The following is a 27,343-nucleotide window of genomic DNA, read 5'->3' as shown; positions in this document are numbered from 1 at the left end:
AAGCATGAGTTCTCTTCTCCCTACACTCCACAACAAAATGGTGTAGTGGAGAGGAAGAATCAAACTCTATTGGACATGGCAAGAACCATGCTTGATGAGTACAAGACACCGGATCGGTTTTGGGCCGAGGCGGTCAACACCGCTTGCTACGCCATCAACCGGTTATATCTACACCGAATCCTCAAGAAGACATCCTATGAACTCCTAACCGGTAAAAAGCCCAATATTTCATATTTTAGAGTTTTTGGTAGCAAATGCTTTATTATTGTTAAAAGAGGTAGAAAATCTAAATTTGCTCCTAAAACTGTAGAAGGCTTTTTACTAGGATATGATTCAAACACAAGGGCATATAGAGTCTTTAACAAATCCTCGGGACTTGTTGAAGTTTCTTGTGACGTTGTGTTTGATGAAACTAACGGCTCTCAAGTAGAGCAAGTTGATCTTGATGAGATAGGTGAAGAACAGGCTCCGTGCATCGCGCTAAGAAACATGTCCATTGGGGATGTGTGCCCTAAGGAATCCGAAGAGCCTCCAAATACACAAGATCAACCATCCTCCTCCACGCAAGCATCTCCACCAACTCAAATTGAGGACGAGGCTCAAGTTGATGAAAGGGAAGATCAAAGACATGAGCCACCTCAAGATGACGACAATGATCAAGGGGGAGATGCGAATGATCAAGACAAGGAGGATGAACAACCAAGGCCGCCACACCCAAGAGTCCACCAAGCAATCCAACGAGATCACCCCGTCGACACCATCCTCGGCGACATTCATAAGGGGGTAACCACTCGATCTCGGGTTGCACATTTTTGTGAGCATTACTCTTTTGTTTCCTCTATTGAGCCACACAGGATAGAGGAAGCACTTCAAGATTCGGATTGGGTGATGGCGATGCAAGAGGAGCTCAACAACTTCATGAGGAACGAGGTATGGCATTTAGTCCCACGTCCTAACCAAAATGTTGTAGGAACCAAGTGGGTCTTCCGCAACAAACAAGACGAGCATGATGTGGTGACTAGGAACAAAGCTCGACTTGTGGCCAAGGGATACTCCCAAGTCGAAGGTTTGGATTTCGGTGAAACCTATGCACCCGTAGCTAGGCTTGAGTCAATTCGCATATTATTAGCCTATGCTACTTACCATGGCTTCAAGCTTTACCAAATGGACGTGAAGAGTGCCTTCCTCAATGGACCAATCAAGGAAGAGGTCTATGTTGAGCAACCTCCCGGCTTTGAAGACAGTGAGTATCCTAACCATGTCTATAGGCTCTCTAAGGCGCTTTATGGGCTCAAGCAAGCCCCAAGAGCATGGTATGAATGCCTTAGAGATTTCCTTATTGCAAATGGCTTCAATGTCGGCAAGGCCGATCCTACCTTATTCACTAAAACTCTTGACAATGATTTGTTTGTATGCCAAATTTATGTTGATGATATCATATTTGGGTCTACTAACGAATCTACTTGTGAAGAATTTAGTAGGATCATGACACAGAAATTCGAGATGTCAATGATGGGGGAGTTGAAGTATTTTCTAGGATTCCAAGTCAAGCAACTCCAAGAGGGCACCTTCATTAGCCAAACGAAGTACACTCAAGACATTCTAACCAAGTTTGGAATGAAGGATGCCAAACCCATCAAGACACCCATGGGAACAAATGGGCATCTCGACCTCGACACGGGAGGTAAGTCCGTGGATCAAAAGGTATATCGGTCGATGATTGGTTCATTACTCTATTTATGTGCATCTCGACCGGACATTATGCTTTCCGTTTGCATGTGTGCAAGATTCCAAGCCGACCCTAAGGAATCACACCTTACGGCCGTAAAACGAATCTTGAGATATTTGGCTTATACACCTAAGTTTGGGCTTTGGTACCCTCGGGGATCCACATTTGATTTGATTGGTTATTCGGATGCCGATTGGGCAGGGTGTAAGATTAATAGGAAGAGCACATCAGGGACTTGCCAGTTCTTGGGAAGATCCTTGGTGTCTTGGGCCTCAAAGAAGCAAAATTCGGTCGCTCTTTCTACCGCCGAAGCCGAGTATATTGCCGCAGGCCACTGTTGCGCGCAATTGCTTTGGATGAGGCAAACCCTGCGGGACTACGGTTACAAACTAACCAAAGTTCCCCTTCTATGTGATAATGAGAGTGCAATCTGCATGGCGGATAATCCCGTTGAGCATAGCCGCACTAAACACATAGCCATTCGGTATCATTTTCTTAGGGATCACCAACAAAAGGGGGATATCGAGATTTCATACATTAACACTAAAGATCAATTAGCCGATATCTTTACCAAGCCACTTGATGAACAAACTTTTACCAAACTTAGGCATGAGCTCAATATTCTTGATTCTAGGAATTTCTTTTGCTAATTTGCACACATAGCTTATAAATATACCTTTGATCATGTCTCTTTTATATGCTATGACTAATGTGTTTTCAAGTATATTTCAAATCAAGTCATAGGTATATTGAAAGGGAATTGGAGTCTTCGGCGAAGACAAAGGCTTCCACTCCACTCTACTACTCATCCTTCGCCGTCGCTCCGCATCACTCTCCATCTTTGGTATAATCTTCTCTTATATGTTTTCCTTGCCAAAGGGGAGAAAGTACCTAGAAAGGGCCTATATTTCATTCCAAGTATCCGTTTTTGGCGATTCATGCCAAAGGGGGAGAGAATATTAAGCCCAAAGCAAAAGGACCGCACCACCACCTAAATTTAAAATGATTTTCAATTGGAAATTTCAAATTGGTATCTTATTATGATCAAAAGGGGGAGAAAGTAGTATTTCAAAATTGATATATAAAAACCCTCTTGAACACTAAGAGGAGAATTTCATTTAGGGGGAGTTTTGTTTTAGCCAAAGGAAAAGCATTTGAAAAAGGGGGAGAAAATTTCAAATCTTGAAAGATGCTTCGCAAAATCTTATTCATTTACCTTTGACTATTTTGCAAAAGACCTTTGAAAAGGATTTACAAAAGAATTTGCAAAAACAAAACAAGTGGTGCAAGTGTGGTCCAAAATGTTAAAAATAAAGAAACAATCCATGCAAGAATTTATATTGGCGCAATTCTAAGTAACCTTTACACTGACATTATGCAAACTAGTTCAATTTTGCACTTCTCTACTTGCTTTGGTTTGTGTTGGCATCAATCACCAAAAAGGGGGAGATTGTAAGGGAATTAGGCTTACACCTACTTCCTAATTGATTTTGGTGGTTGAATTGCCCAACACAAATAAATGGACTAACTAGTTTGCTCTAGATTATATGTTCTACAGGTGTCAAAGGTTCATCTACAACTATACTAAATCGACTGTCCGGAATACCGTAGATTATTCCGGACAGGAGAAGCTTTTTGGAAAAACAGGCCAAGCGCGGACCGTCCGGGCCCTTGCAGCGGACCGTCCGCGACACAAGGATGACCCTCGGACAGAACCAATGCAAAAATCCGAGTCTGCACTATGGACCATCCGGAGGATAAGCGCGGACCGTCTGTGACCTCGCCCGGACCGTCCGGCCTCAGGCGCGGACCGTCCGGTAGGCAAGGTTCCGAAAAACCTGAAGGTGACGGGTTCGGAAGAATGAATTATAGCGGGCTCACGGACCGTCCGGGGTGCACGACCGGACCGTCCGCGACTGGGTCTGTCTGACATCTGACGACGCATTAAATGCAATATAGCCGTTGATATAGCCGTTACTGCTGACCGTTTGCGTTTTCAGCCGTTGATCTACAGGGGCGGACCGTCCGGACCTGGCGGGCGGACCGTCCGCGCTCAGCAGAATGGAGTAACGGCTAGGAAGTGGTTGGTGGCTATAAATACAACCCCAACCACCTCCATTCACTACACCCAAGCATTCCAACCTTCAACATTCAATACAAGAGCTAGCAATCCATTCCAAGACACATTCAAAGCCTCCATCTCTCCAAGTTTCACAATTGAGAAAAGAGATCTTTAGTGATTAGTGACTTGAGAGAGAAAGTGATCCGTGTGTTATTTGTCGCTCTTGTCGCTTGGTTTTTGCAATCGTGCTTTCTTTCAATCTTCATTGCGATCAAACTCACTTGTAATTGAGGCAAGAGACACCAATCTTGTGGTGGTCCTTGTGGGAACTTTGTGTTCCAAGCATTTGAGAAGAGAAAGCTCACTCGGTCCGAGGGACCATTTGAGAGAGGGAAAGGGTTGAAAGAGACCCGGCCTTTGTGGCCTCCTCAACGGGGAGTAGGTTTAAAAGAACCGAACCTCGGTAAAACAAATCCGCGTGTCTCACTTCATTATTCGCTTGCGATTTGTTTTGCACCCTCTCTCACGGACTCTATTATATTTCTAACGCTAACTCGGCTTGTAGTTGTGATTATTTTTGAGAATTTCAGTTTCGCCCTATTCATCCCCCCTCTAGGCGACTTTCACTAGGCGTAATCATGTTGTGTCTCATGCGCCTAGGAAAGCATGCACTGGTCCTAATACTATTTATCATGCATGTAATTCTTCTTTTGTACTTTCATGCAAAAATGCCAAAGTAGTCACTAGAAAATTGGGATCTAAATGCAAGGGATACAAGGCTTGCATTTGGGTGCCAAAAGTTGTTGTAACTAACCTTGTAGGACCCAATAAGAGTTGGGTACCTAAAACCCAAGCTTAATTACCTTGCAGGTTTATGCTTCTAGGGGCTCAAGCTGGATTATCGACGACGAATGCACAAACCACATGACGAGAGAGAAGAAAATGTTCACCTCCTATGTCAAGAACAGGGATTCCCATGACACCATCATCTTTGGAGATGGGAATCAAGGCAAGGTTAAAGACTTAGGAAAGATAGCCATCACATCCAAGCATTCAATCTCTAATGTGTTTTTAGTTGAATCGCTCGGGTATAATTTATTGTATGTAAGTCAATTATGTAATATGGGCTATAATTGTTTATTTACGAATATTAATGTGTCTGTCTTTAGAAGGAGTGATGGTTCATTAGCCTTTAAGAGTGTATTAGACGGCAAGCTCTATTTAGTAGATTTCTCAAAGGAGAATGCCGATCTAGATGCATGCTTAATCGCTAAGACTAATATGGGCTGGCTATGGCACCGCCGTCTAGCACATGTTGGGATGAAGAATCTTTATAAACTTCTAAAGGGAGATCATGTGTTAGGACTAACTGATGTCTGTTTTGAGAAAGACAGACCTTGTGCAGTGTGCCAAGTAGGGAAACAGGTGGGAAGCACTCATCAAAGCAAGAACGTGATGACAACATCAAGACCACTAGAACTCCTCCACATGGATCTCTTCAGCCCGGTTGCCTATCTCAGCATCAGGGGAAGTAAGTATGGTCTTGTTATAGTTGATGATTTTTCCTGCTTCACTTGGGTATTCTTTTTGCATGATAAATCTGAAACCCAAGGAACCCTAAAGCTCTTCTTAAGGAGAGCTCAAAATGAGTTTGAGCTAAAGGTGAAGAAGATAAGAAGCGATAATGGGTCAGAGTTCAAGAATCTATAAGTTGAAGAATACCTTGAGGAGGAAGGCATCAAGCACGAATTCTCCACTCCCTATACACCACAACAAAATGGTGTGGTAGAGAGGAAGAACATGACGCTAATCGACATGGCAAGAACGATGCTTGGAGAGTACAAGACGCCTGAGCGGTTTTGGTCGGAAGCTGTGAATAAAGCCTGCCATGCCATAAACCGGCTCTATCTACACCGCCTCCTCAAGAAGACATCCTATGAACTCTTAACTGGTAACAAACCTAATGTTTCCTACTTTCATGTATTTGGGAGCAAATGCTACATTCTGGTAAAGAAAGGTAGGCATTCAAAGTTTGCTCCCAAAGCTGTAGAAGGTTTTTACTAGGATATGACTCAAATACAAAGGTGTATAGGGTTTTCAACAAATCATCAGGATTGCTTGAAGTCCCTAGCGATGTTGTATTTGATGAGACTAATGGCTCTCCAAGAGAGCAAGTTGATCTTGATGATGTAGATGAAGATAAGGTTCCAACGGTCGCAATGCGAACAATGGCGATAGGTGATGTGCGACCACATGAACTACAAGAACAAGATCAACCTTCTTCCTCTACGGTGGTGCAACTCCCAACTCAAGACGATGAACAGGTACCTCAAGAAGAGGGGCATGATCAAGGGGGAGCATAGGAAGAACAGGTTATAGAGGAAGAAACATCACGTGCCCCTCCAACTCAAGTCCGAGCGACGATCCAAAGAAATCATCTAGTGGATCAGATTCTGGGTGACATCAGCAAGGGAGTAACAACTCGCTCACGATTAGCTAATTTTTTTAGCATTACTCGTTTGTTTATTATATTGAGCCTTTCAGGGTAGAAGAAGCCTTGCAGGATCCGGACTAGGTGCTGGCCATGCAGGAAGAGCTCAACAACTTCAAAAGAAATGAAGTGTGGAGCCTGGTGCCATGTCCAAAGAAAAACGTTGTGGGAACCAAATGGGTGTTCCGCAACAAGCAAGACGAACACGGAGTGGTGACAAGGAACAATGCTCGACTTGTGGCAAAAGGTTATGCCCAAGTCGCAGGTTTGGATTTTGAGGAGACTTTTGCTCTTGTGGCTAGGTTAGAATTAATTCAGATTTTATTAGCCTATGCTGCTCACCATTCAATGGCTTTAAGGATGATAGGTATCCCGACCATGTCTACAAGCTCTCTAAGGCGCTCTATGGACTCAAGCAAGCCCCAAGAGCATGGTATGAATGCCTTAGAGATTTTTCTTATTGCTAATACTTTCAAGGTTGGGAAAGCTGATCCTACTCTATTCACAAAGACTTGTAATGGTGATCTCTTTGTATGCCAAATATATGTCGATGACATTATATTTGGTTCTACTAATCAAAAGTCTTATGAGGAGTTTAGCAGGGTAATGATGCAAAAGTTTGAAATGTCGATGGTGGGCGAGTTGAACTACTTCCTTGGATTTCAAGTGAAGCAACTCAAGGAAGGCACCTTCATCTCACAAACGAAGTACACTCAAGATCTTCTCAAGAGGTTTGGGATGAAGGATGCAATTGCAAAGCCCACGAAGACACCTATGGGAACTGACGAACATCTGGACCTCAACAAAGGAGGTAAGCCCATTGATCAAAAGGCATACCGGTCAATGATAGGATCATTACTTTATCTTTGTGCTAGTAGACCGGACATTATGCTTAGTGTATGCATGTGTGCTAGTTTTCAATCCGACCCCAAGGAGTCACCTTGTGGCTGTTAAGCGAATTCTTAGATATTTAGTTTCTACGCCTTGCTTCGGGATCTGGTATCCAAAGGGTCTACCTTTGACTTAATCGGATACTCAGACTCCGACTATACTGGGTGTAAGGTTGATAGGAAGAGCACATCAGGGACGTGCCAGTTTTTGGGAAGGTCCCTAGTGTCTTGGAGCTCAAAGAAACAAACATCCGTTGCCCTATCCACCGTTGAGGCCGAGTATGTTGCCGCAGGACAGTGTTGTGCGCAACTACTTTGGATGAGGCAAACCCTCCGAAACTTTGGCTACAATTTGAGCAAAATCCCACTCCTATGTAACAATGAGAGTGCAATTCGCTTGACGGATAATCCTGTTGAACATAGCCACACTAAGCACATAGACATCCGGCATCACTTCCTAAGAGACCACCAACAAAGAGGAGATATCGATATTTACCACATTAGCATCGAGAACCAGCTAGCCGATATCTTCACCAAACCTTTAGATGAGAAAAGGTTTTGCAGGTTGCGTAGAGAGCTAAATGTCTTAGATTCACGTAACTTGGATTGATCTATAACATACATGTGTTATATGCCTTTGATCATGTTCCTTTAAGCTTTAATGTTTTTCAATTGCTTCTATTTGGTGCTCAAGTTGTACAAGTCATCCCCGGACCTCACAAGTCCCTTTGCAAATGATGCACGTGTTTAGGGGGAGATGTGCTACAACTTGACCACCTTGAGACTAACTTTTTTGTTTAAAGTGCTCTTGTAATAGTCTCAAAGGGATATTGAAAGGAAATGTGAACTTGGACAAAGAAAGAGCTTCCACTGCATTCCGGTACAATGTATCTTGTCCTAAGTTTTTTGTTGCACTCTAATTGCCTTTTTGCTCATATATGACATTTTGCTGAGGCAACGGGGTTAAAGGGCCAAAAAGGTCTCCCATTTTGGTGCTTAATGCCAAAGGGGGAGAAATTAAGGCCAAAGCAAATGGATCAACTAACCACTTGTGAGTTTCGAAAACTGTAGAGTTAGAATTTGTACTTGTGAGTTTCGAAAACTGTAGAGTTAGAATTTGTATTTCGTCCAAAATCCTCTCATTGTAAAATTTGGTCTCTTATGGGAGAATCTTGATTATGGGAAAAGGGGGAGTTTTTGGCACTTGATCAAAATTACTCTTGAAATACCTCTCTATTTGCTCAATCAAGTGTGTTTGACTTAGAGATGGAAAAAAGAATTTGTTTTGTGAAAATAAATCAAGTGGTGACAAAAGTGATCCAAATATGCTAAATACTACGTAAGAAAATTTGGTCTTCAATTTGCACTTTTGAGAATGATGTTGCACTTTTAGTTGCTTTTTAATGTGTTGGCATAAATCACCAAAAATGAGGAGATTAAAAGGGAAATGTGCCCTTGGGCCATTTCTATAAATGTTTTGGTGATTAGATGCCAACACATGGTTTTAGTTAATATGTGCTAAGTGGTTGAGAAGTGCAAAATCAAGAATCAAGGTATGTCTCTAGACTTAGTAAATTGTTTTTGGATACTAACATATCTCTCTAAGTGTCACACCCGGTTCCAGGGGGTAGAACCGAGCGCATAGCATATGTGTGCCAGGATCCATTTCCACACATATGTTGACGTCACAAGTGTAATATATCAAAAAACAATGCAATAAAGGCGTAAAGAGAGTATAATACTTTATTACATCATCTGAAATATTGTACCTTGAACAAGTATCACATCAAAGTAAAGTGGAAATAAACAACTAGGCAATCTTCCACAGGAAGTTGACCGACGTATCGTTAGACTTAGAATTCCTCGTCGTCAAAAACTCCATCAAAGTCTCCAGCATCACCCTCTGATCAAAATAAGCAAGGGTGAGCTCACTTATGGTCGGGGCTCAGCAAGTGGGGGAAAATTTTAATGCAGGTATAACAAGGTGAGGCTATGGTTGAGCAGTAAGCATTTTAAGCCCTGTTTGGGAACAAAGTTTTTGAAAACCACAGTTTTTGAAATACTATACTATACTTTAGTTATGACAATACCGTAGTTTATAATACCGCAGTTTTGAAAACTGAGGTCCAGAGCTAAGTTTAGAATGCCTTAAAACAACTATAGTATTTGCAATACTTTAGTTTTGAAAACAGAGATTTTACCCAACTTGCCAAACACCATTATGTATATAATACTGCAGTATTTGAGAATACTGCAGTATTCTTCCAAAACTGCAGAAAAACTTTGTTCCCAAACACCCCCTTAGTTGGTCAATATTTTATTAACAACACCTGTCTTACTAATAAATGTGAATCCCAAATTTCCCATTTAAATAAAGGAATATGAATATAACAAAAACACTTAAGTGAAACCACTTAAGCAAATTATTGGCAGATCATCTGATCTCAATTTGATTCCATCTTCAAGTTCAATTATCATGTGAGGAGTCCAGGTCGCTCATAACCGGGAGCACGGCTGATATATCAGTTTTACACTCTGCAGAGGTGGTACAACTTTACCCACAAGCCATGTATCCCATCTAGCCCGGGTTGATCGGACCCTTAGACACTGCCGAGGTGAATGACTAGGGATCCATTATGAGGCTTTCACAAAATACACTTAATACGAAGCAACCCGCTAAGGTTTCTAAGACGATGGTGGTGGCCTCCTGGGTGAAGTACCTTAGCCAAGAATACGACCCCATGTTAACGTGGGCTGCCAGCACCTACCGCTCCCCCTCTTGCCCATCTTTCAGGTAAGGTTGCTAGGCACTAAGCATATAAAGCTAATTACCAAAGCCAGAGCCATGATAGCACTCGTGGTTGCACTGTTATCCTGGGTGGTCACTCCATGTTCCAATTAATAAGAAGTAATATTGTTTTAACCATCGGGTTAATGTCATAATTGCCAATTAACATTTTTGGAACATTAAACCAATTAATGAGTGATATTAGGAATCATTAAGTTGAGCGATAACATAAATCTTGCACAACTTAATTATTTCCCCAGGTTAAACAAGGATTATAGGTATAAATCTAGGAAATCCTTAATTAGGTAAAACCCATCAAATTATGCAGTATATCAAAAAGTAAACATTATTATATGCAATGAGTAGGTACAAACAGAATATGCAGAGGGAGAATCCACTTGCCTTGCTCAAAAGCGTCTTGCGGGTCGTCCTCGAACGTATTCGAATCGCCAACCGCACACTCGGCTTCTAATAGAGTCGCATATCGTACATACAAAAAATAAAACATACACAAATAAATAAACATGCACCATTTCATAAACATACACCATTACATGCACATTAACACGTCGCACTAATCACATCTTAATTACGTACTAATCGCGTAAATACTTATTAATTCAATTATAGTTATTAATGTGAGTCCTAATGGTGAATTTATGAGTGGCTGCAAATAAATATAATTTTAACTAATATTAATTTATTTTAACACCATCAATGAAATTAATGACAATTATCGTCTTTAATACTAATAAATAAATTAATACGTTTTTATCCCTTTTTATTTCTAACTCAAATTATTGAGTATAGTCAAAAATGAATTTAACATTAAAAATTCCTATAAACACTATTTGAACTTTTTCCAACACAAGCGGGATTATTTTGACATAGACTAGTACTTTAACAATTTTAGTGCTAAATTTGTGAACCTGCTTATTTGGCTAGTAGAAATCTACTTTCCATACTTTCGGTGATATTTTCTCTTTTCTTTCTAAAAGAATATATTAATTAAATAATCGGATAAATCATCTAAAATCCTATATTATTCATGACATGAGTTCTATACCATTTTTCTAAATCCATCAAAAATGCACCTATAATTCTCCAAATAGTTTCTAAAATTTATCGTGACCAAATTTTGACTATAAATTCTTATCTAGTATTTTTATCACCAACGTGTGACTATTAAATCTACGTCATATTTCTCTAAACCAAAATCAACGCGTCGATTAACATGAAATAACACGGTGCACTACTAATCGCATATCTCTAACAAATTCCATAACACACATATACATAAATCGGAATCACATGTGTTCATATTACAACAAACAAAATATACAACTCATGAATCGAATCAAAAAGTACTTAATAAAATACACAAAATAAATTTGGGTCGTCATCAACCTCGGGTTCGTGCGTGTGACGGGGATGGATCGACGGGTTTCGGGCGGACGGAGAGCAGGGCTCGATTACGGACAGCGAGTGTGTGGCTCTGGTGAACTCCGGCGACGAACGACAACGAACTACGGCAACGACACTAGCGATGAGCGAGGAGTAGGAAGGAATGGGGAGGGCTCTGCTGCCTTTTATAGAGAGAGGGAGAGAAAGAGTCTGCCAGGGAGCTTGAATGGGGAGCTGCTGTCCTTCATGGCCATCAATGGCAAAAATCGAAAACTGCCGTCGTTAGTGGGAGGAGAGGAAACGGAGGAGTTGAAGTCCATTATTTCACGAAGACGAAACGGTCGCGGCTTCATGGCGCTTGGACGTCGGATGGCGCGTGTAGGGCGGAGCTGTGCGCGGCTGGTTCGCTTGCGGTCGGCTGGATGGCGCGGACGCTGCTCGGGCTGGAGGCAGAGGGCGCGGCGCGCTGCGGTGGGGCCGGCGGGATGCGCAGGGCGTGGCTCGGCGGAGACGCGGCGCTCGCGCGCGGCTGGACGCGCGCTCGGCGCGGTGAGCAGTGGCAGTCGGGCTCGGCCGCTGAGCAGCTGGGGTCGCACGCGGGGTGGGGCCGGGCGCTCGGCCGCTCGGGCTCGGTGTCGCGACAGCGGCTAGCTCGATCTCCTGTGCACGCGCGCGTGAGAGAAAGAGCAGAGAGATGAGGGAGATGAGAGGAGAGAGAGAATAGAGGGAGGGAGGAGAGTGAGCGACGGCGGCTGCTGGCAGCCAGGCGCGGCACATGCGGTAGTGCTTAGGGTTTGGGATTGGGCCCCTAGTGGGCCGGCTAGTGTAGGCTTAGTTTTTTTCTTTTTTTTTAAATTTCGAAATACCTTTCTATATAGCTCAAAAAATTCATAAAACTTCACCAAAATTATTTATAAATAACATATCCATTTTTACACTAATAATCATTATATTATTTAATTATTATATTAACTACTAGGATGTCTTTTTACGAATACCTGATAATAAACATCCGATAATCAATCAAGCGCACACAACGAAAATTGATTCAAAATGCAAATAAATAATTAAACACTTAAAAAATTATGACCCTAATTAATATAATAACTAAATTCATTATTTTTATTTGATGGCTTTTGTGGTGTTACACTAAGTGCTAGAAACATTGCCAAGAAAAGTGGAATTGGATTAGAGAAGTTTGGCATAAGTTCAGCCAAACATGCACCAGCCTGGGGTGCACCGGACTGTCCGATGTGCACCGGACAGTGTCTGGTGCCTAGGCTGGCCCCGACGCTAAACTCGTCACTCTCGGGAATTCACTGAGGCACCACGGCTAAAATTCACCGGACTGTCTGGTGAGCCAACGACACCCGTGGCCAACGGTCGGCAGCGCGATCAACGGGCGACACGTGGCCGAACCAACGATCACTTGGTCGCATCGGACTGTCCGGTGTGCATCGGACAGTGTCCAGTGCGCCAAGGGGACCGAAGGCGCAACGGTCGGCTTCGCCAGAAAAGGAAGAAGATCGGGCACCGGACAAGCACTGTTCATGTCCGGTGGTGCACCGGACTGTCTGGTGCGCCACCCGATAGAAGGCAAGAATTGCCTTCCAAATGGAACTCCAACGGCTCCTAGCTGCCTTGGGGCTATAAAAGGGACCACTACGCGCATGGAGCACAACACCAAGCATTCTCTAATCATTCTAAGACACCTAGACTTCGCCATCACGCACTCGGATCATTGTGTTAGAGATTTGAGCACCATTTGAGTTGTGAACTCCCTACGCCGTGTTTTGTGCTCACATCTTGACTTGTGTGCGTGTGTTTGCTGCGATTCTAGTCTTGTGTGTGTTTCTTTCTGTCCCTTACTCTTGTGCTTTTTGTGTGAACAACTTTGTAAGGGTGAGAGGCTCCAACTTGTGGAGATTCCTCACAAACGGGAAAGCATTGCAAATGAAGAAAAACTGTGGCACTCAAGTTTGATCGTTGGATCACTTGAGAGGGATTGAGTGCAATCCTTGACCGAAGGAGGTTACCACAACGTGGAGTAGGCTTTAGCCGAACCACGGGATAAAATCACTATGTCTCTTGTGCCATCTTTTAATTATGATTGGTTTCTCTTCTTGAGTTCTCACTTAATCACTTGTGCTACTGTTCATAAGTTTAATACTCACTCTAAAGGAGCAATCAAGTGAAGAGTTCTCACTATAGCATCTTGGTTTTGATCTAACTAACATTTTTATAACCAACTTTGGACTATTTAGTATTTGATTTCACAGGACCACCTATTCACCCCCCTCTAGGTGCTCTCAAGGTCATGTGTCTTCAATGTGTTGGTTAGGGGTATTTTTAGCCCTAACTGCCTAAACAACTGTTGGTGTGGTTAGACAAAATCTACACTGTCAGATGGTGCACCAGACTCCCTACAGTCTGGTCTAGCGTACCACCGGCCCCTCTAACCTCCATTGTACCGGGTTATTGTTCTAACTATACAATTGCATAGTGACTAGTCATGTGTACCACCGGACCTGCCACGTCAGCGCCACATCGAATCTGACCGTTGAGATCTGAAAAGTACTTGTTCAACCCATATGGTAAGGTGCGCCACCGGACCAATCCAGATAGCCAATGACTGTAGTCTAATTTACATTCTCTCTACACAAGTGGTATGGTGTGCCACCAGATTTGACAAATTTTAGTCTTCTATGCGTAAGCGATCCAGTGCTCTATCGGACCGGTCTGGTGCTTCTAGACTTAGACTAAATTTGGCAAACTTGTCCAATTATTCTCTAATTCGATTTGGCTGCACTTGAGGATGTTCTTAAGACTTAGACAAACATATCAGTGACACCCCAACTATTTTAAGTTAGGAAATTTGGATAATCTGATTTCTCTAACTCATATTCCTGTTTATGCTCAAACTAACTCCAGAATAGTGATTTGTTGAATCAGAGCTTTCCAACCTTTTTCTAGATATGTCTATTAGGTTTCTAAGGGTATTTAGAACTTATCCAAAGCTTAGAACTACTGCTAGTTCATCTGTTCCAAGTTTTACCATTTTTAAGCTAGATCTGAGCTGTTTCTGACTTGCATTGCAAGGTGTTTAGAACTACCTGTTTGCATTGCAAGTTTTCTCTGCGCAAATGCATGGGGAAAAATACTCCTTAGGGGGTGTTTGGGAGTGAAGTTTTTTCAAAGTTTTGGAAGAATACTGCAGTATTCTCAAATACTGCAGTATTATATACAGAATGGTGTTTGGCAAGCTAGCTAAAATCTCTGTTTTCAAAACTGAAGTATTGCAAATACTATAGTTGTTTTAAGGCATTCTAAACTTAGCTCTGGACCTCAGTTTTTAAAACTGCGGTATTGTAAACTGCGGTATTGTCATGACTAAAGTATACTGTAGTATTTCAAAAACTGTGGTTTTCAAAAACTTTGTTTCCAAACAGGGTCTTAACTTAAAGTGATGTACCGTAGGTCACTGATGAGAGCAACTGGAATACTCATTGTTGCAGTAGCAAGCCTTCCGTTTCAAGATAGTCTCGAGCGATCTCCGATGAGATCCAATAGCAGACCGCTTGCCAAAATTGCACAACCACTGTAAAAACAAAGAGATCTCGGTTACACAAAGCACAATCATGCGTGAAGTTCTTTGTTGGCTGCTATCACATGGACCAGTGACCATAAGGGAACAATAGTTGATGCATAAGACAGGGGCAAAACCAGATAACAAAGTTATTGAGGCCAGTTTCACTAACCATCATCTAAATGCACTAGATAACAATATATTTGTATAGTATTTTCCAAATTTTATAGGGGCCCCTAGCTCCGCCCTTGGCCCGAGATTGCCCAATGAGCTTATGAGCATGTGGACGTGGCCTATCTCCGAGTGTGAAGCCCTGAGTTCGGGATTGTCGACGAGCGGATCTAAAACATCTACGTCGGCCGCCACAATCCCATTAGTGGTTCATTGATGCCTTGCCCGATCGCGCCATGGCCTTGCCCCACCGCATCGGTTGCTCCTTCTCGGTTGGGATGCAAGGGCTCCATGGATGCGAGAAGCAGGCACGTGCAGATAGTGGGATCGTGTGGAGATGAGATGAAACAACGGGAGGGGGTTTTCACAAAAAAGATAGGAGTCAAAGCTAAGTAAATCATTTTTTGGCTTCATCTATCCAATAGAAAATAGAAACACACTTTTCACCTAAAGCCATATGTAAAGATGTCATTTGATATGGCTTGTGGAAAAAAAAGCTGTATAAGAAGCCAGTGGAGAGAAACCGTACCAAAAGGGTCCTTAGGGGGTGTTTGGTTTCTAGAGACTAATGTTTAGTCCCTAGATTTTATTCCATTTTAGTTCCAAAATTACCAAATATAGAAACTAAAACTTTATTTTAGTTTCTATATTTAGCAATTTATACACTAAAAAAGAATAAAATGAAGGGACTAAACATTAGTCCCTAGAAACCAAACACCCCCTTAGTCATCTCCTATGCTGGGTCATGGACCGAAGCCCGAGCACGTGCCCGACACGCCTAGTCTCGGCTCCATCCTCTTCTACTGGTCAATGTTTATTGCAGTAATTTTAGACCCATGTCATTTTTATGATTCTCTGTAATAAATTTAGGGTATATTTAGATTGCTGCCTCACCTCCCACAGTCTGTCACATTTAAGGTAAGATAGATTTAATCGAGTTAGATATATGTTTGGTTTATAGCCATATTTGTGATAAGTTTTTTTTTTCTATTGTGTAGGTCCTTAGTTGTGAATGACCTGTAAAAGTGTAGAAATATTCTCTTCGATATGTGAATATATAGTGTAAAATTTGAACATATAACCTTAGACAGGTATGACAACTTAAGTAATTAACCAAACAGCCGTTAATATCGTTGGGTCATATTTTAATGATAATTTTTCCCATTTTGTATTTTTGAGAAAAGATATAAAAACAATAATTGGTATATGTACCACATTTACGTCCCTCGTCGTCACCGGTCCCGTATCTGGCCTTCCCGCACGCTCGCATGCAGCACACGACGCGTCGCGGGCAACGGCAAAAGCAAACGAAACGCACGCACCTGCGGACGAAAGAAAACAAGCCAAACCAAACGGCTCGCAAAGGACTCGCTACCTTAAGTCCAGCACTCTCCCACTCCCTCCCAGACCCTCCCACTTAAACCCGCCGCCGCCGCCGATGCCGCTCCTTCTCCCGGTCTCCACTAGGCTGCGAATGCTCGGCGCCCGCGCCTCGTGAGGTTAGCATCCGGCTCCTATCATCCATAGACTCCCTCCTCCCCCCTCATCTCTTGCTCTCTCGCCGCGACGCGGAGACGGTGCTTGGTTGCTTGGGGGTGGTTGAGCCGCTCTCTTGCTGTGACTTCCGCGGGGTACGACAATCGAGTTTGATGTCGACATGCCACCTCCCGATTCAATTCGAGTTGTCTCTTGTAGAGTCCGAGCATTTCCTTTTGCTGTGTATTCGTGCTTTCGTGGTATGGTATGTATACATGTAGTAATTTCAGGCTAAGTTATGAGTCGGCGCTTGGTTCTGGGAAGTTAAATTGGGTAAAAACATTTCTATGATTCAGTGCTTGATTGAAAAGATAGTTTTTGAAGTTTTATGATTCAGTACTTGTTTGGAGAAATAAGAAAATAAAACAAGTTAGTATTCAGTGACTGAAATGCAGTGCCCACGCATATGACGCCTGTTGTGTCATTATTATGTCACCTCTATATGCACTCCATCATTTTCCAAAAGAAGCAACACATAAAAGTTCAGACCTGCATATGCTGTTTTTGACTCATTTACGTACCATTTGGCAATAATTTCGTGCTCTGTAGACTGTAGTTCTTCAGTTTCCTGTACGCTTCAATGTGTCTTTGAACATTTACGTACCACTAGGATGCATATGCTGTCTTTGAACAGCTTCTCCGATGAAGCAACACATACAAAAGTTAATGTTTGACAGAACAGCTGCCACAATCTGGCGACAGAAGAGGAGCCGGTTCCCCCCCCCCCCCCCCCCCCCCCCCCCCCCCCCCCCCCCCCCCCCCCCCCCCCCCCCCCCCCCCCCCCGTGGTTTGAGCCGCTCTCTTGCTGTGACTTCCGCGGGGTACGACAATCGAGTTTGATGTCGACATGCCACCTCCCGATTCAATTCGAGTTGTCTCTTGTAGAGTCCGAGCATTTCCTTTTGCTGTGTATTCGTGCTTTCGTGGTATGGTATGTATACATGTAGTAATTTCAGGCTAAGTTATGAGTCGGCGCTTGGTTCTGGGAAGTTAAATTGGGTAAAAACATTTCTATGATTCAGTGCTTGATTGAAAAGATAGTTTTTGAAGTTTTATGATTCAGTACTTGTTTGGAGAAATAAGAAAATAAAACAAGTTAGTATTCAGTGACTGAAATGCAGTGCCCACGCATATGACGCCTGTTGTGTCATTATTATGTCACCTCTATATGCACTCCATCATTTTCCAAAAGAAGCAACACATAAAAGTTCAGACCTGCATATGCTGTTTTTGACTCATTTACGTACCATTTGGCAATAATTTCGTGCTCTGTAGACTGTAGTTCTTCAGTTTCCTGTACGCTTCAATGTGTCTTTGAACATTTACGTACCACTAGGATGCATATGCTGTCTTTGAACAGCTTCTCCGATGAAGCAACACATACAAAAGTTAATGTTTGACAGAACAGCTGCCACAATCTGGCGACAGAAGAGGAGCCGGTTCCCCCCCCCCCCCCCCCCCTCCAGATGTGTAGAACAAAAACGGCTTAAGCTTCATGGCTGCTTCTCGTGCAAAGTTGTTTTTTTGGTAGCCATTTGGTAGGGCCTGTAGATTTGTAGAAGCCGGAGGTACTAAAGCCGGCTTTGAAGCTCTGCCAAAGGGGCCCAAAGTGGTACTAGAATATACGAAGGCTTGTTTAGCATTGACTCCGGCTTCGTACCATAATGCATGGAACAGCCAGAGCCAGCAAAGCAAAAATTAATGGCTTCACTGGTCCAGTGTATTTAGAGAAAGAGGTAAAAGCAATTCTTGCCTACAGTCCACAGAGGAGACGAACTGGCTAAAGCTCCACCAAACTGGGCCTAAGAGTCAGCAATGAGCAAACCAAGACAAAGTTTATGGTTCATGGTGTATTTTAATCTGCAGACACTGCAGCATTGCTGCATGGGGGAATTGTCTCGGTTTCAGGGCACATGTGGAGACATACATACCTAAACGTCTCAATATTCTTATTCTTGATTACATATTTTATTCAAAGTAGTCCCTCTGTTCCAAAATAGTTCTCGCTTCGTCCCTAAATATTTGTCATTCTCGGATTTCGAGGAGTCAACTTTTTTTTTTTACTTTGATAAAATATATACGAGGAATTGATCGACATAAATACCATAGCGGTAACTATTTTGGGACGGAGGAAGTAGAGTGCATGGCCTCTACTCTATCACAGCATCATTACCCTTTTCTTTTCCTGTCAAGATTCAAGGTGCTGACAAGAGTTCCAGAGAAAATCTGGAGCCTTTAAGGATGGCGTTGGTGCAGACTGCAGAGATTCCTCTGTCACCTGTAAATCTTGGCATTATTTTGGTTGTCCATGGCTTCATAGTTATTCTGTGCCATTTTTTTAGCTTTCGCACTTGTCTGTTCAGAGTAAGAGTAAAACATTCGAAATCTGTGCTCTTGATTGGTATTTTTCAGGTCACTCTTATTACCATTCTGCCTTCCATTAACTGTTATACCTGACCAAAATGCAGTTTTCAGAGATTGTTGTCTTTTCTGCAAGATTCCTTTTAGGAGTACATGAGGACTCGTTGATGTCATGTCCTTATGCGTCCATATCGTTGTTACTTGTGTTCATTGGCTCTGTGGACTTGCTTTTATTTTGTCTTTTTGTCTGCTACTCTGCTAGACTTTTACTATTCCATACCGCCAAGGGCTGCTCTGTCCACCTCGAATATTTTAGTTCTCTGTGCTGATTTTCTTTTTGTGTAAATAAAGTTGGACAAGAAGAGGCCATAAACTGTGCTTCTCTTTTGCACCAATCTGGACTAAAAGTGCATGCAAAATGTGTCTCTTGAAGTTTTCCCAATGAGCATCTTCCTACAGTAATGGCAACAGCCTTTTTGTATCTGGTACCCCTTGCATTTAAGGTGCTGTTTGATTCACATATTTGTAACGTAAACGGTAACCGATAACGTTAAACCATATTTGTTTAAGTCCAACCGTAATCACTAATCAGATACCACACTAGAAACTGATACCGTCCTATTCAAACTTGTTACCTCTCGTAATCGAGTGTGAATCTATCATGTGGGGCCGCATGTACAGCAGACGCAGGCACACCCGCGACGTGCGTAGGGCGGCCGAGCGCGCAGGCCACAAGGAGGCGCCAACAGCCAGGGGCTGATTAGGAGCCGGTTTGAATAAGTCCAGAGAATAAAATTTAGATGAGAGATTTGAGGAGAGGTAGTTAGCATTAGACAAGTCCAGGAGAGTAAGATTAGATGAGAGTTTTTAGGAAGAGTTGGTTAGCACTAGGGCTATTTGTAAGCCGCATGGCAGCAGGGAATAATCAAGCAATTTATTACCAGTCTAATCCCCTCTCCCCAGTTTCCATCAAGCCTGCGGCAGAGATGACTAACCTCGCTGGAGAAGACGGACCGAGACTGCAATCTCCGTAGTCGAGGGCCAGCTACCCTAGGGGCCGACGCCCTTGACAGAATCATTACCATTACCATTTACGTTACGTTTCGTGAACCAAACGTCATCTAAATCCTAAGGGCTTTAGACGCTAAGAGTCTCCTGAAATATATTCATTGCAGTTACCATTCCTCTCAAGTATTATTATGTTAGTGCTAGCTGACCACTATTCTACTGAAATTTTCCTGCTCTTAGAGTTTACCTAGTCACCTGGCAAGGGCTGTGATCTGATCGTATGGTTTATTTACTTGGTTTCAGTCATACAACTCACATATGGTTCATGGAGTTTCAGATCTTTTTGTTTGCTTTTCAGGGTTTCATGTTCCAAATGGACTGTTTTAAGCTGGGTGAGCTACATTTTATCAGGAGAAATTGATCAATTGATTTGAAGTTTGAACAATGTACCAGAATGTATGAAATAAAGCCAGTAATTGATCACGCTCATGGAGATGGTACATATCACTTATAATCTCTTTTGGGCACTTCTTGAGTAGGCCCTATATTTATTCTATTACTTTTGTGACATTTGGATGTAATGATGGAGGGCTACTTTTAAAAAATAATCGCGGGATTCATTGGGAATAAGATCTGGCATGCTGTTAAAAAATTGTCATCGTTCTTTTTTATGTTGGGATAAATCATAGATGATACTGTATTGCATTCAACGAGTAGTTCTTGTTTTGCTGTTTCTGGCCTCCGTAAGGAGTGATTTGTATTTCGTTCTTCTATAGACCGGTGTTCTTCTTAATATATTTTAAGGTGCAGTTCCCCTCTGTTTTCGAGAAAAAAAGTAGTTGATTGTAGTATTATACCTTGTGTTTTCAGATAATGGCAAAACAATCATTTATTCTGCCGTTCCTACTTTTTATTGATTGGATTATTTTTATAAGTCAAGTTTATCCAGGCACTAACCTTTTACTTTGTATCATTTACATCAAAATACCTTATTCAGCGTTTCTCCTCTCAGGACTATCAGTTCAAAGAATCATCTCAGAATTGAAGAAAATTACCAGTCCTGTTGAGGAAAAACTTGTGAATGTCATATACAAAATTTATTTTAGAATTTTGTTTCCTCACACTTATACTGGTGAATTTTCAACTGATAAGGACTGTAGGGAGCTTTTGATACAACACCGTTTGAAAATTGAAAGGGAAATATCACTACACCTTTAAAGTGGAAGTTTCGTCGTGCGTTGTCCCCCTCCCCATGTGCCCACCGAGCGTCATACAGTCCCCGCGTGTGCCAGCAAATAATCCAAAAATAGAGCACGCTCGTTGGGGTTCAAACCATGGTCGCATGGAACAAGCGCTTGCCTCATAACCACTTGAGCTCGTGTTGGTTTGTGCTATATAAAGGGATGTCTATCTGTATGATATATAGAAACCGTAGCACGAGCAACTAACTAGTATATCCCTACATGTAAAGATTTGCTATTAGTTAGTGCTAATAGAAAATTTTCTCCTGAAGTGCCTGAAAATAATATATAAAATTGATGTTTGCCTTGATCATTGTTTGTGATATTGCGGTTTATCTACAGGGTGACGATGACAATTCTTCAAGCAGAAAATGTAACACATCATCATTAAAAATGTTACTAGAGAAGGAGATGTCTAAAGAAGCAGAGTCAAAGAGAAGACATCCAAGTGTCATTGCCAGATTAATGGGTCTTGAGGAGGATTTACCTACTAAAGAACCAACTGTACACCATACCGTAAGTGACTTGAGTAGAGATTTGAATGCCACAAACAACACCTTACAGGGAAAAGAACACCATCACTTTATAATGTCGAAGACACAAAACTACCAATCCTGTCATGAAAAAATCGAATACAATGATGTTTTTGAAGTATCTGAAGGACAACCGGGAACAGACTGTTTTCATGATAGAACTTCACAGAAAGGATGGTCTTCCGAGAACAAGAGTGAGCAATTCAATATTGCACGAGACAAGATCATGGAACCAGAACAGTTAGCTATTGAAGAGAAGCTCCTTTGTACAAAGGAGTTGCCTGAAGCTCTTGTTTTTCCATGTTCAAATAGAGATTTATTTCTTGAATTTCCTGAAGAACATAACCCCACATTCTCAAGACAGTCGAGTGGGCTTCATGCAAACCAAGCACCGCCTCAAACAAAACGCATTACAGTGCTGAAACCAATTAGATCTGTTGATAGTGATGGCATAAGACGACCCAGAGCAGAAATTGGTAAGCAAAATGTATTGAAGATGAGAAGGTTCCATCAGATTCCTAGTTCAAAGGAAGAGATACCTTCCCAACCAAGTAGAATAATCCTTTTGAGGCCTACCCCAGGGAAGCCAGGTATATCAAAGGCAAAGCTGACATCCAGGGCAACTTCATTTCAGTTACCTAACCGTAACAGTCTCAATGGATCATTAGATGATAACCAGGCATCCATAGGATCTGCAGGACTAGTGCATGGTATGATGCAGTGCCGGCAAGATGGATGTCACCAAAGAGATGATTCTTTATTATCTTCTGCATACTCAAATGGATATGGGGGAGATGAAAGCTCATTCAGTGATTCAGAAGTTGATTATACCAGTGGCTCTGAAATCAACTATATTGAAGATTGTGATACCCTCAGTGACTCCGAGGGAGGTAGCCCTCTGTCAAGACACTCATGGAATTACATAAGAAGATATGAAGGTCAATGCTCAAGTTCATCCTTTAGCAAAATATCCCACTTTTCTGAGTCGTCAGTTGTAACGGAGGCCAAAAAACAGATTTCAGAGCGATGGTCAATGGTTACATGCAATGAGATGAGTCAAGTGCAACTGTCGAGAAGAAAATGCACGTTAGGTGAGATGCTCTCCATTAAGGAAGCAAAGGAAGACGAGGCCACCACTGGGATGTTTTATGTTTCCAGCAACCAGTCATGTGGCCTGGAGAATGAACTGACTACACGTTCTACAAATGTAACTACTTCTAGAAAAAATGGTGACAATGGGGAGAGATCTTCGAAATTGCCAAGATCAAAATCTGTTCCAGTGATTTCATCCACGTCTGATAACATGACGGTGAACATGCAAGCTTCAAATCCTGAGAGCTGCAAACTTAAAGTGGCTGTTGTGTCAAATAAAGGAAAATCAGCTTTCAAGGGAAGAGTTTCAGATTTTTTCTTGTCTAAAAGTAAAAGGCCAAGAAGGCAGATGCCTGCTTATCATCAATCTGATTGTATTGCTGAGGGGCTTGAAGGCTGTATTACTCATAATAGACAGGACTGCAATCATAAAATGGATGCCATCGAGAAAGCGATGCATTACGATGATGAATTCAATAGTTTTTCGACACGAATATCAACTAGCATACCAGATGTAAGCATTTCTCGAATATCATGCAAGTTTAATACTCTCTCTGTTACAAAGTATAAGATGTTTTGGCTTTTCTAGATATATTGCTTTTATTATGTATCTAGACATAGTGTATATATCTAAGTGTAGTAAAAACTACATTTTTTTTAGAAAAGCCAAAATGTCTTATAATTTGGAACATAGGAAGACCAATGTTATATTCTTCTGTTCTTGCGTAAGAAACATCATTGCTGGAGTGCCTTTGTTGTTGAGTGGGTTGACTTATCACTACCTGTTTATTCCTGCATAAGAACTGTATGACTGCATCTTGAACTTTTTGGCCTGAAAACAACTGATAAGAAACTGCATTACAGAGAACAACTTCTGGTGCATCTGTTTCATTGGGCAGTTCAACCGGAAACCTGGATAAACTAGGAGTAAACAAATGCCTAAATGGTAACCGTGATCAACCAAGCCCTACCTCAGTTCTTGATGCACCCTCTGAAGATAGCAGTTGTAATGAGCCTGAAACACTTGGAACAACTACTTCCAAGAATGCGAGTAAGTCTTGTTTTTCTGTATCAAAATTCTCCATTACTCGGTCTGGTTTATATGTTGATTGCGTCTGATTTATAAGCAGTATCAAGATCTTCAGCAATTGAAACTGTGGCCCGTTTCTTGTCATTGGATGACACCGCCTCAGAGTCACAGTCACTTTGTAACCCAAGACCGAGTTCTCTTCTCCCTGATGCAGATGATGATGAGTCAGAGTGCCACGTCCTTGTGCAAAATATAATGTCATCAGCTGGATTAGGCACTTCACAGTCACGTATGGTTTTCGCCGGCTGGCATTTACCTGATCACCCTCTTGACCCGGTGCTGCGTAACAAAGTATCTCAGCTGCAGGAGAAAAGTTCATACAGAAGGCTTCTTTTTGACTGCGTGAATGTTGCTCTAATTGAGATCGGTGAGAACGCCTTACTGAGCGCCCTCCCATGGAGTAAAAGAAGTTCCAGAACATGGAGGGGCACCTCATCTCCTGATCTGGGGGTGGAGGTCTGGAGTATTCTCAAGGACTGGATACACGGGGCACGGATGTTTGTGGTGAGCAAGAGAGATAATGCTGGGATCATACTGGACAGAATTGTGAAGCAGGAGGTCGAAGCAAGAGGGTGGGTGAAACTGATGATGGCGCAGGTGGTTGTCATCACCGAGGAGCTCGAAGGGGGAGTAATGGAGGAGCTGGTTGAAGAAGCGGTGCTGGATTTTTACAGTCTGTTTTCAGTGGTGAGATATCGATTGTGACTGGTAAAACTTTCCACGGAGCAGCTGGTTTGTGTATGCTCTTGTTTTGCAGCTACACCGGTCGTTCGCCGCCGTATCCATTCCCCCCTGGTTCTCTTTCTAGCTGGTTCTGCTTCTTGTATTACAAAGTTTGTATAAACTTCTGGTAGATGAGAACATGGTAATTGTGCAGTTCATGAGAAGTTTTGTAGGCAAAATAAAGTGAGCCAAACTTTCCATGGTGGGATCTGCTGTTTGTGCATTTCACATTGTTCGTTCATTGTTAATGAGCAAGAGCAGCGAAAGGTTTTGCCAGATTAATAAGTGCTGTGGAGCATATATTATCTCATTGAGAATGTATTTATTAGGCGCATAGTAAAATGTAATGTAAACACTACATACCTCAAAAGACAAAACGACTCATAATAAAGATTGGAGAATATTCGAAGACAATTATTATTAATAATTAGCCAATATAACTTTTTTTACAAATGTTTAGTAATGTTTACAACTTGTGTATGAATTTTATTTTGCTATATATAATATATTTTCATATAAAATGGCGTATCGCGTATCCGTACGAAGTAGGAGTATATCTGGGTTTCGAACTTCGATGAGATCTGGAATGTTACGCCCCTTGGCCCCTGGTGAGGATCGACACCGTTCACGTTCGGCACCGTCACGGTCGTGACATGGAAGAGGAAATGAGAACGACGGTCGCTAGAGAAAGAAGGAAACGAGGACTACCCTTCTATGGATCCCTTCAGGCTTTTGGGCCACAACCTAGCTACTGGAAACCTGTGATCTTTGTTTGGGCTGGGCTGAACTGGACCGGTGTTGTTACAGGTCTATTAATGTATTATCTATACTAGTTAGTTACCCATACATTGATATGGTTTCTTTATATAACATAAATTAACACAAGCTATAGTGGTTAGGCTATCTCCAGCAACGTATCCTAAATTTCATCCTCTAAAAGAATATTCCTCTTTCTTTACAGCACACTCTAAAAGATTTCGTCTTCTATATCTTTACCGTCTCTAGCCACGTCTTCTAAAATTCATCCTCTATATCTCATCATCTTTAATGTATTAACTTAATTAATAGAATTTAGTCATTTGAGGATTACACAACGACATTAATATTGTGGCCGCTGGCTGGAGCATTTCCTCAAACACTATGAGTGTGTCGTTGGATGGCTGCCGTAGATGTCTCATTCACGTATGCACACGAGAAGACAACCACAAGCCACCTGCAACTCGCACCCTTGTCGCACGGGAGGTCTCAAATGCCAGCCACCAGCTACATGCATCATCGCCTTGCCGCTTTCGGCCATTTTCGCGGCAAGGTGTACATCGCCATGGATCTTGCCCGAAACCGGTGGCGCGTGTGCGCCCCGCGGCCACGCCGGTGCAGCGCGCCCCGCGGCCACGCCGGTGCAGCGGTGAGAGGTGTAGTGGCTTCGACCAAGCTGAGGCTATCTAGGCCAGTAGCATGCCGATGAAGAAGCCACATGGATGCGACTTCGGAGCATCGTCTCGAGATCAAAGAACAAGTCGGAGCGAGCCGCGATGACAGGACGAAGACGATTTAGCGTGCGCATAGGAAGGCACCATATTTGGAGGACGACTGTACCATCTGCTAAGATAGAAAACCTTTTAGCGGACCTTGCTGGAGGAGTAAAGTAGCTGACTACACGGTATATTTAGCGGACAGAACGTTTTACAGTGTGTGTTGGAGACAGTCTTAGAAGTGACAGCTTTGTTCTTAGAGACTTATGGTTCAAATCCCAATGGACGTTCCAAAAATATAGTTCTTTCAAGTTCTTTTTTATCCATATTCAAATGAATGTATATAATGAATATATATATATATATATATATATATATATATATATATATAAACTATATTCATAGATTGATTAATGAATTTATGTCTAGTCTAAAACGAATTATATTTTGAGAGTGAGGGAGTAAGAAATATGACAAACTGATGTTAAACTGAGAAAGTCATATTTAAGGGACAGTAACAATGGAATCTTTACCAAACATGGATGGTCATCTTCGCTAACAAACTTATGTTTATATTGATGTGTTCTTGTTTTTCATTTTGGAAGCTTTTTGAGAACTTGCTATTATTACTTAAGGCTGGAATTGCAATAACCACTAGTTGAATCCATGACATAGGAAGCGGAATGTAACTTACATTTTCTGATAAAAAGGACATCAAAGGTATTGAGCACGTTGAACACTTTTATATAGAGTGAAATGACCACAAGTCCTTAATTTTTTTCTGCATTATTATTTTAGGTCTATGAACTCTCAAAATAGTCTAGGCCCTTTGACCTTTCAAGTAGTTCATTTTAATTGGACTTACAATAATCATGGACTCGAATCTAGACTTTGAATGAACCAGTTTAAAAGTAAAAAAAAATCTAGATGATCGATTAATTTGAGAGTTAATGTGGACATATAAGGGCATGTGCAACCATGAGACCTTGGAACGGTTTGTTAAATATAAGAAACAACTAAGGGCGTGTACAACCCCATTTAATAGGGGGTTTCTTGAGGGGTCTCTACAAAAATACAAGAGACATGCTTTTCGCGAAGAACCCGTCTTTACACAATTCTTCATACGCATTGTCTCTTATCTGCATTTATGATTCAGAAACTCAGGG

At 42.0% G+C, this 27,343-nt stretch overlaps 1 protein-coding gene across 1 annotated transcript; it reads left to right on the top strand.

The window, feature by feature from the left end:
• The first annotated feature begins 16,355 nt into the window (after positions 1-16,355).
• LOC100278954 (uncharacterized) lies at positions 16,356-24,902 on the top strand. The gene is made up of 5 exons (NM_001360923.1): positions 16,356-16,620; positions 20,385-20,523; positions 21,610-23,406; positions 23,757-23,943; positions 24,023-24,902. Exons 2-5 carry the CDS (start codon positions 20,515-20,517, stop codon positions 24,685-24,687), a joined length of 2,658 nt encoding a protein of 885 aa, NP_001347852.1. The 5' UTR covers positions 16,356-16,620; positions 20,385-20,514; the 3' UTR covers positions 24,688-24,902.
• Positions 24,903-27,343: the final 2,441 nt, after the last annotated feature.

Source organism: Zea mays, chromosome 5 (assembly GCF_902167145.1).
Source record: "Zea mays cultivar B73 chromosome 5, Zm-B73-REFERENCE-NAM-5.0, whole genome shotgun sequence".
NCBI lineage: Eukaryota > Viridiplantae > Streptophyta > Magnoliopsida > Poales > Poaceae > Zea > Zea mays.
The sequence above is the reverse complement of the archived record's forward strand: the minus strand, read 5'-3'. Positions and strand labels throughout refer to the sequence as shown.

Bases quoted from the DNA above. Each gene is read 5' to 3' on its own strand.
- LOC100278954 (NM_001360923.1), top strand. The intron at 23,407-23,756 runs GTAAGCATTTCT...ACTGCATTACAG, and splicing joins TATCAACTAGCATACCAGAT to AGAACAACTTCTGGTGCATC. The intron at 23,944-24,022 runs GTAAGTCTTGTT...ATTTATAAGCAG, and splicing joins AACTACTTCCAAGAATGCGA to TATCAAGATCTTCAGCAATT.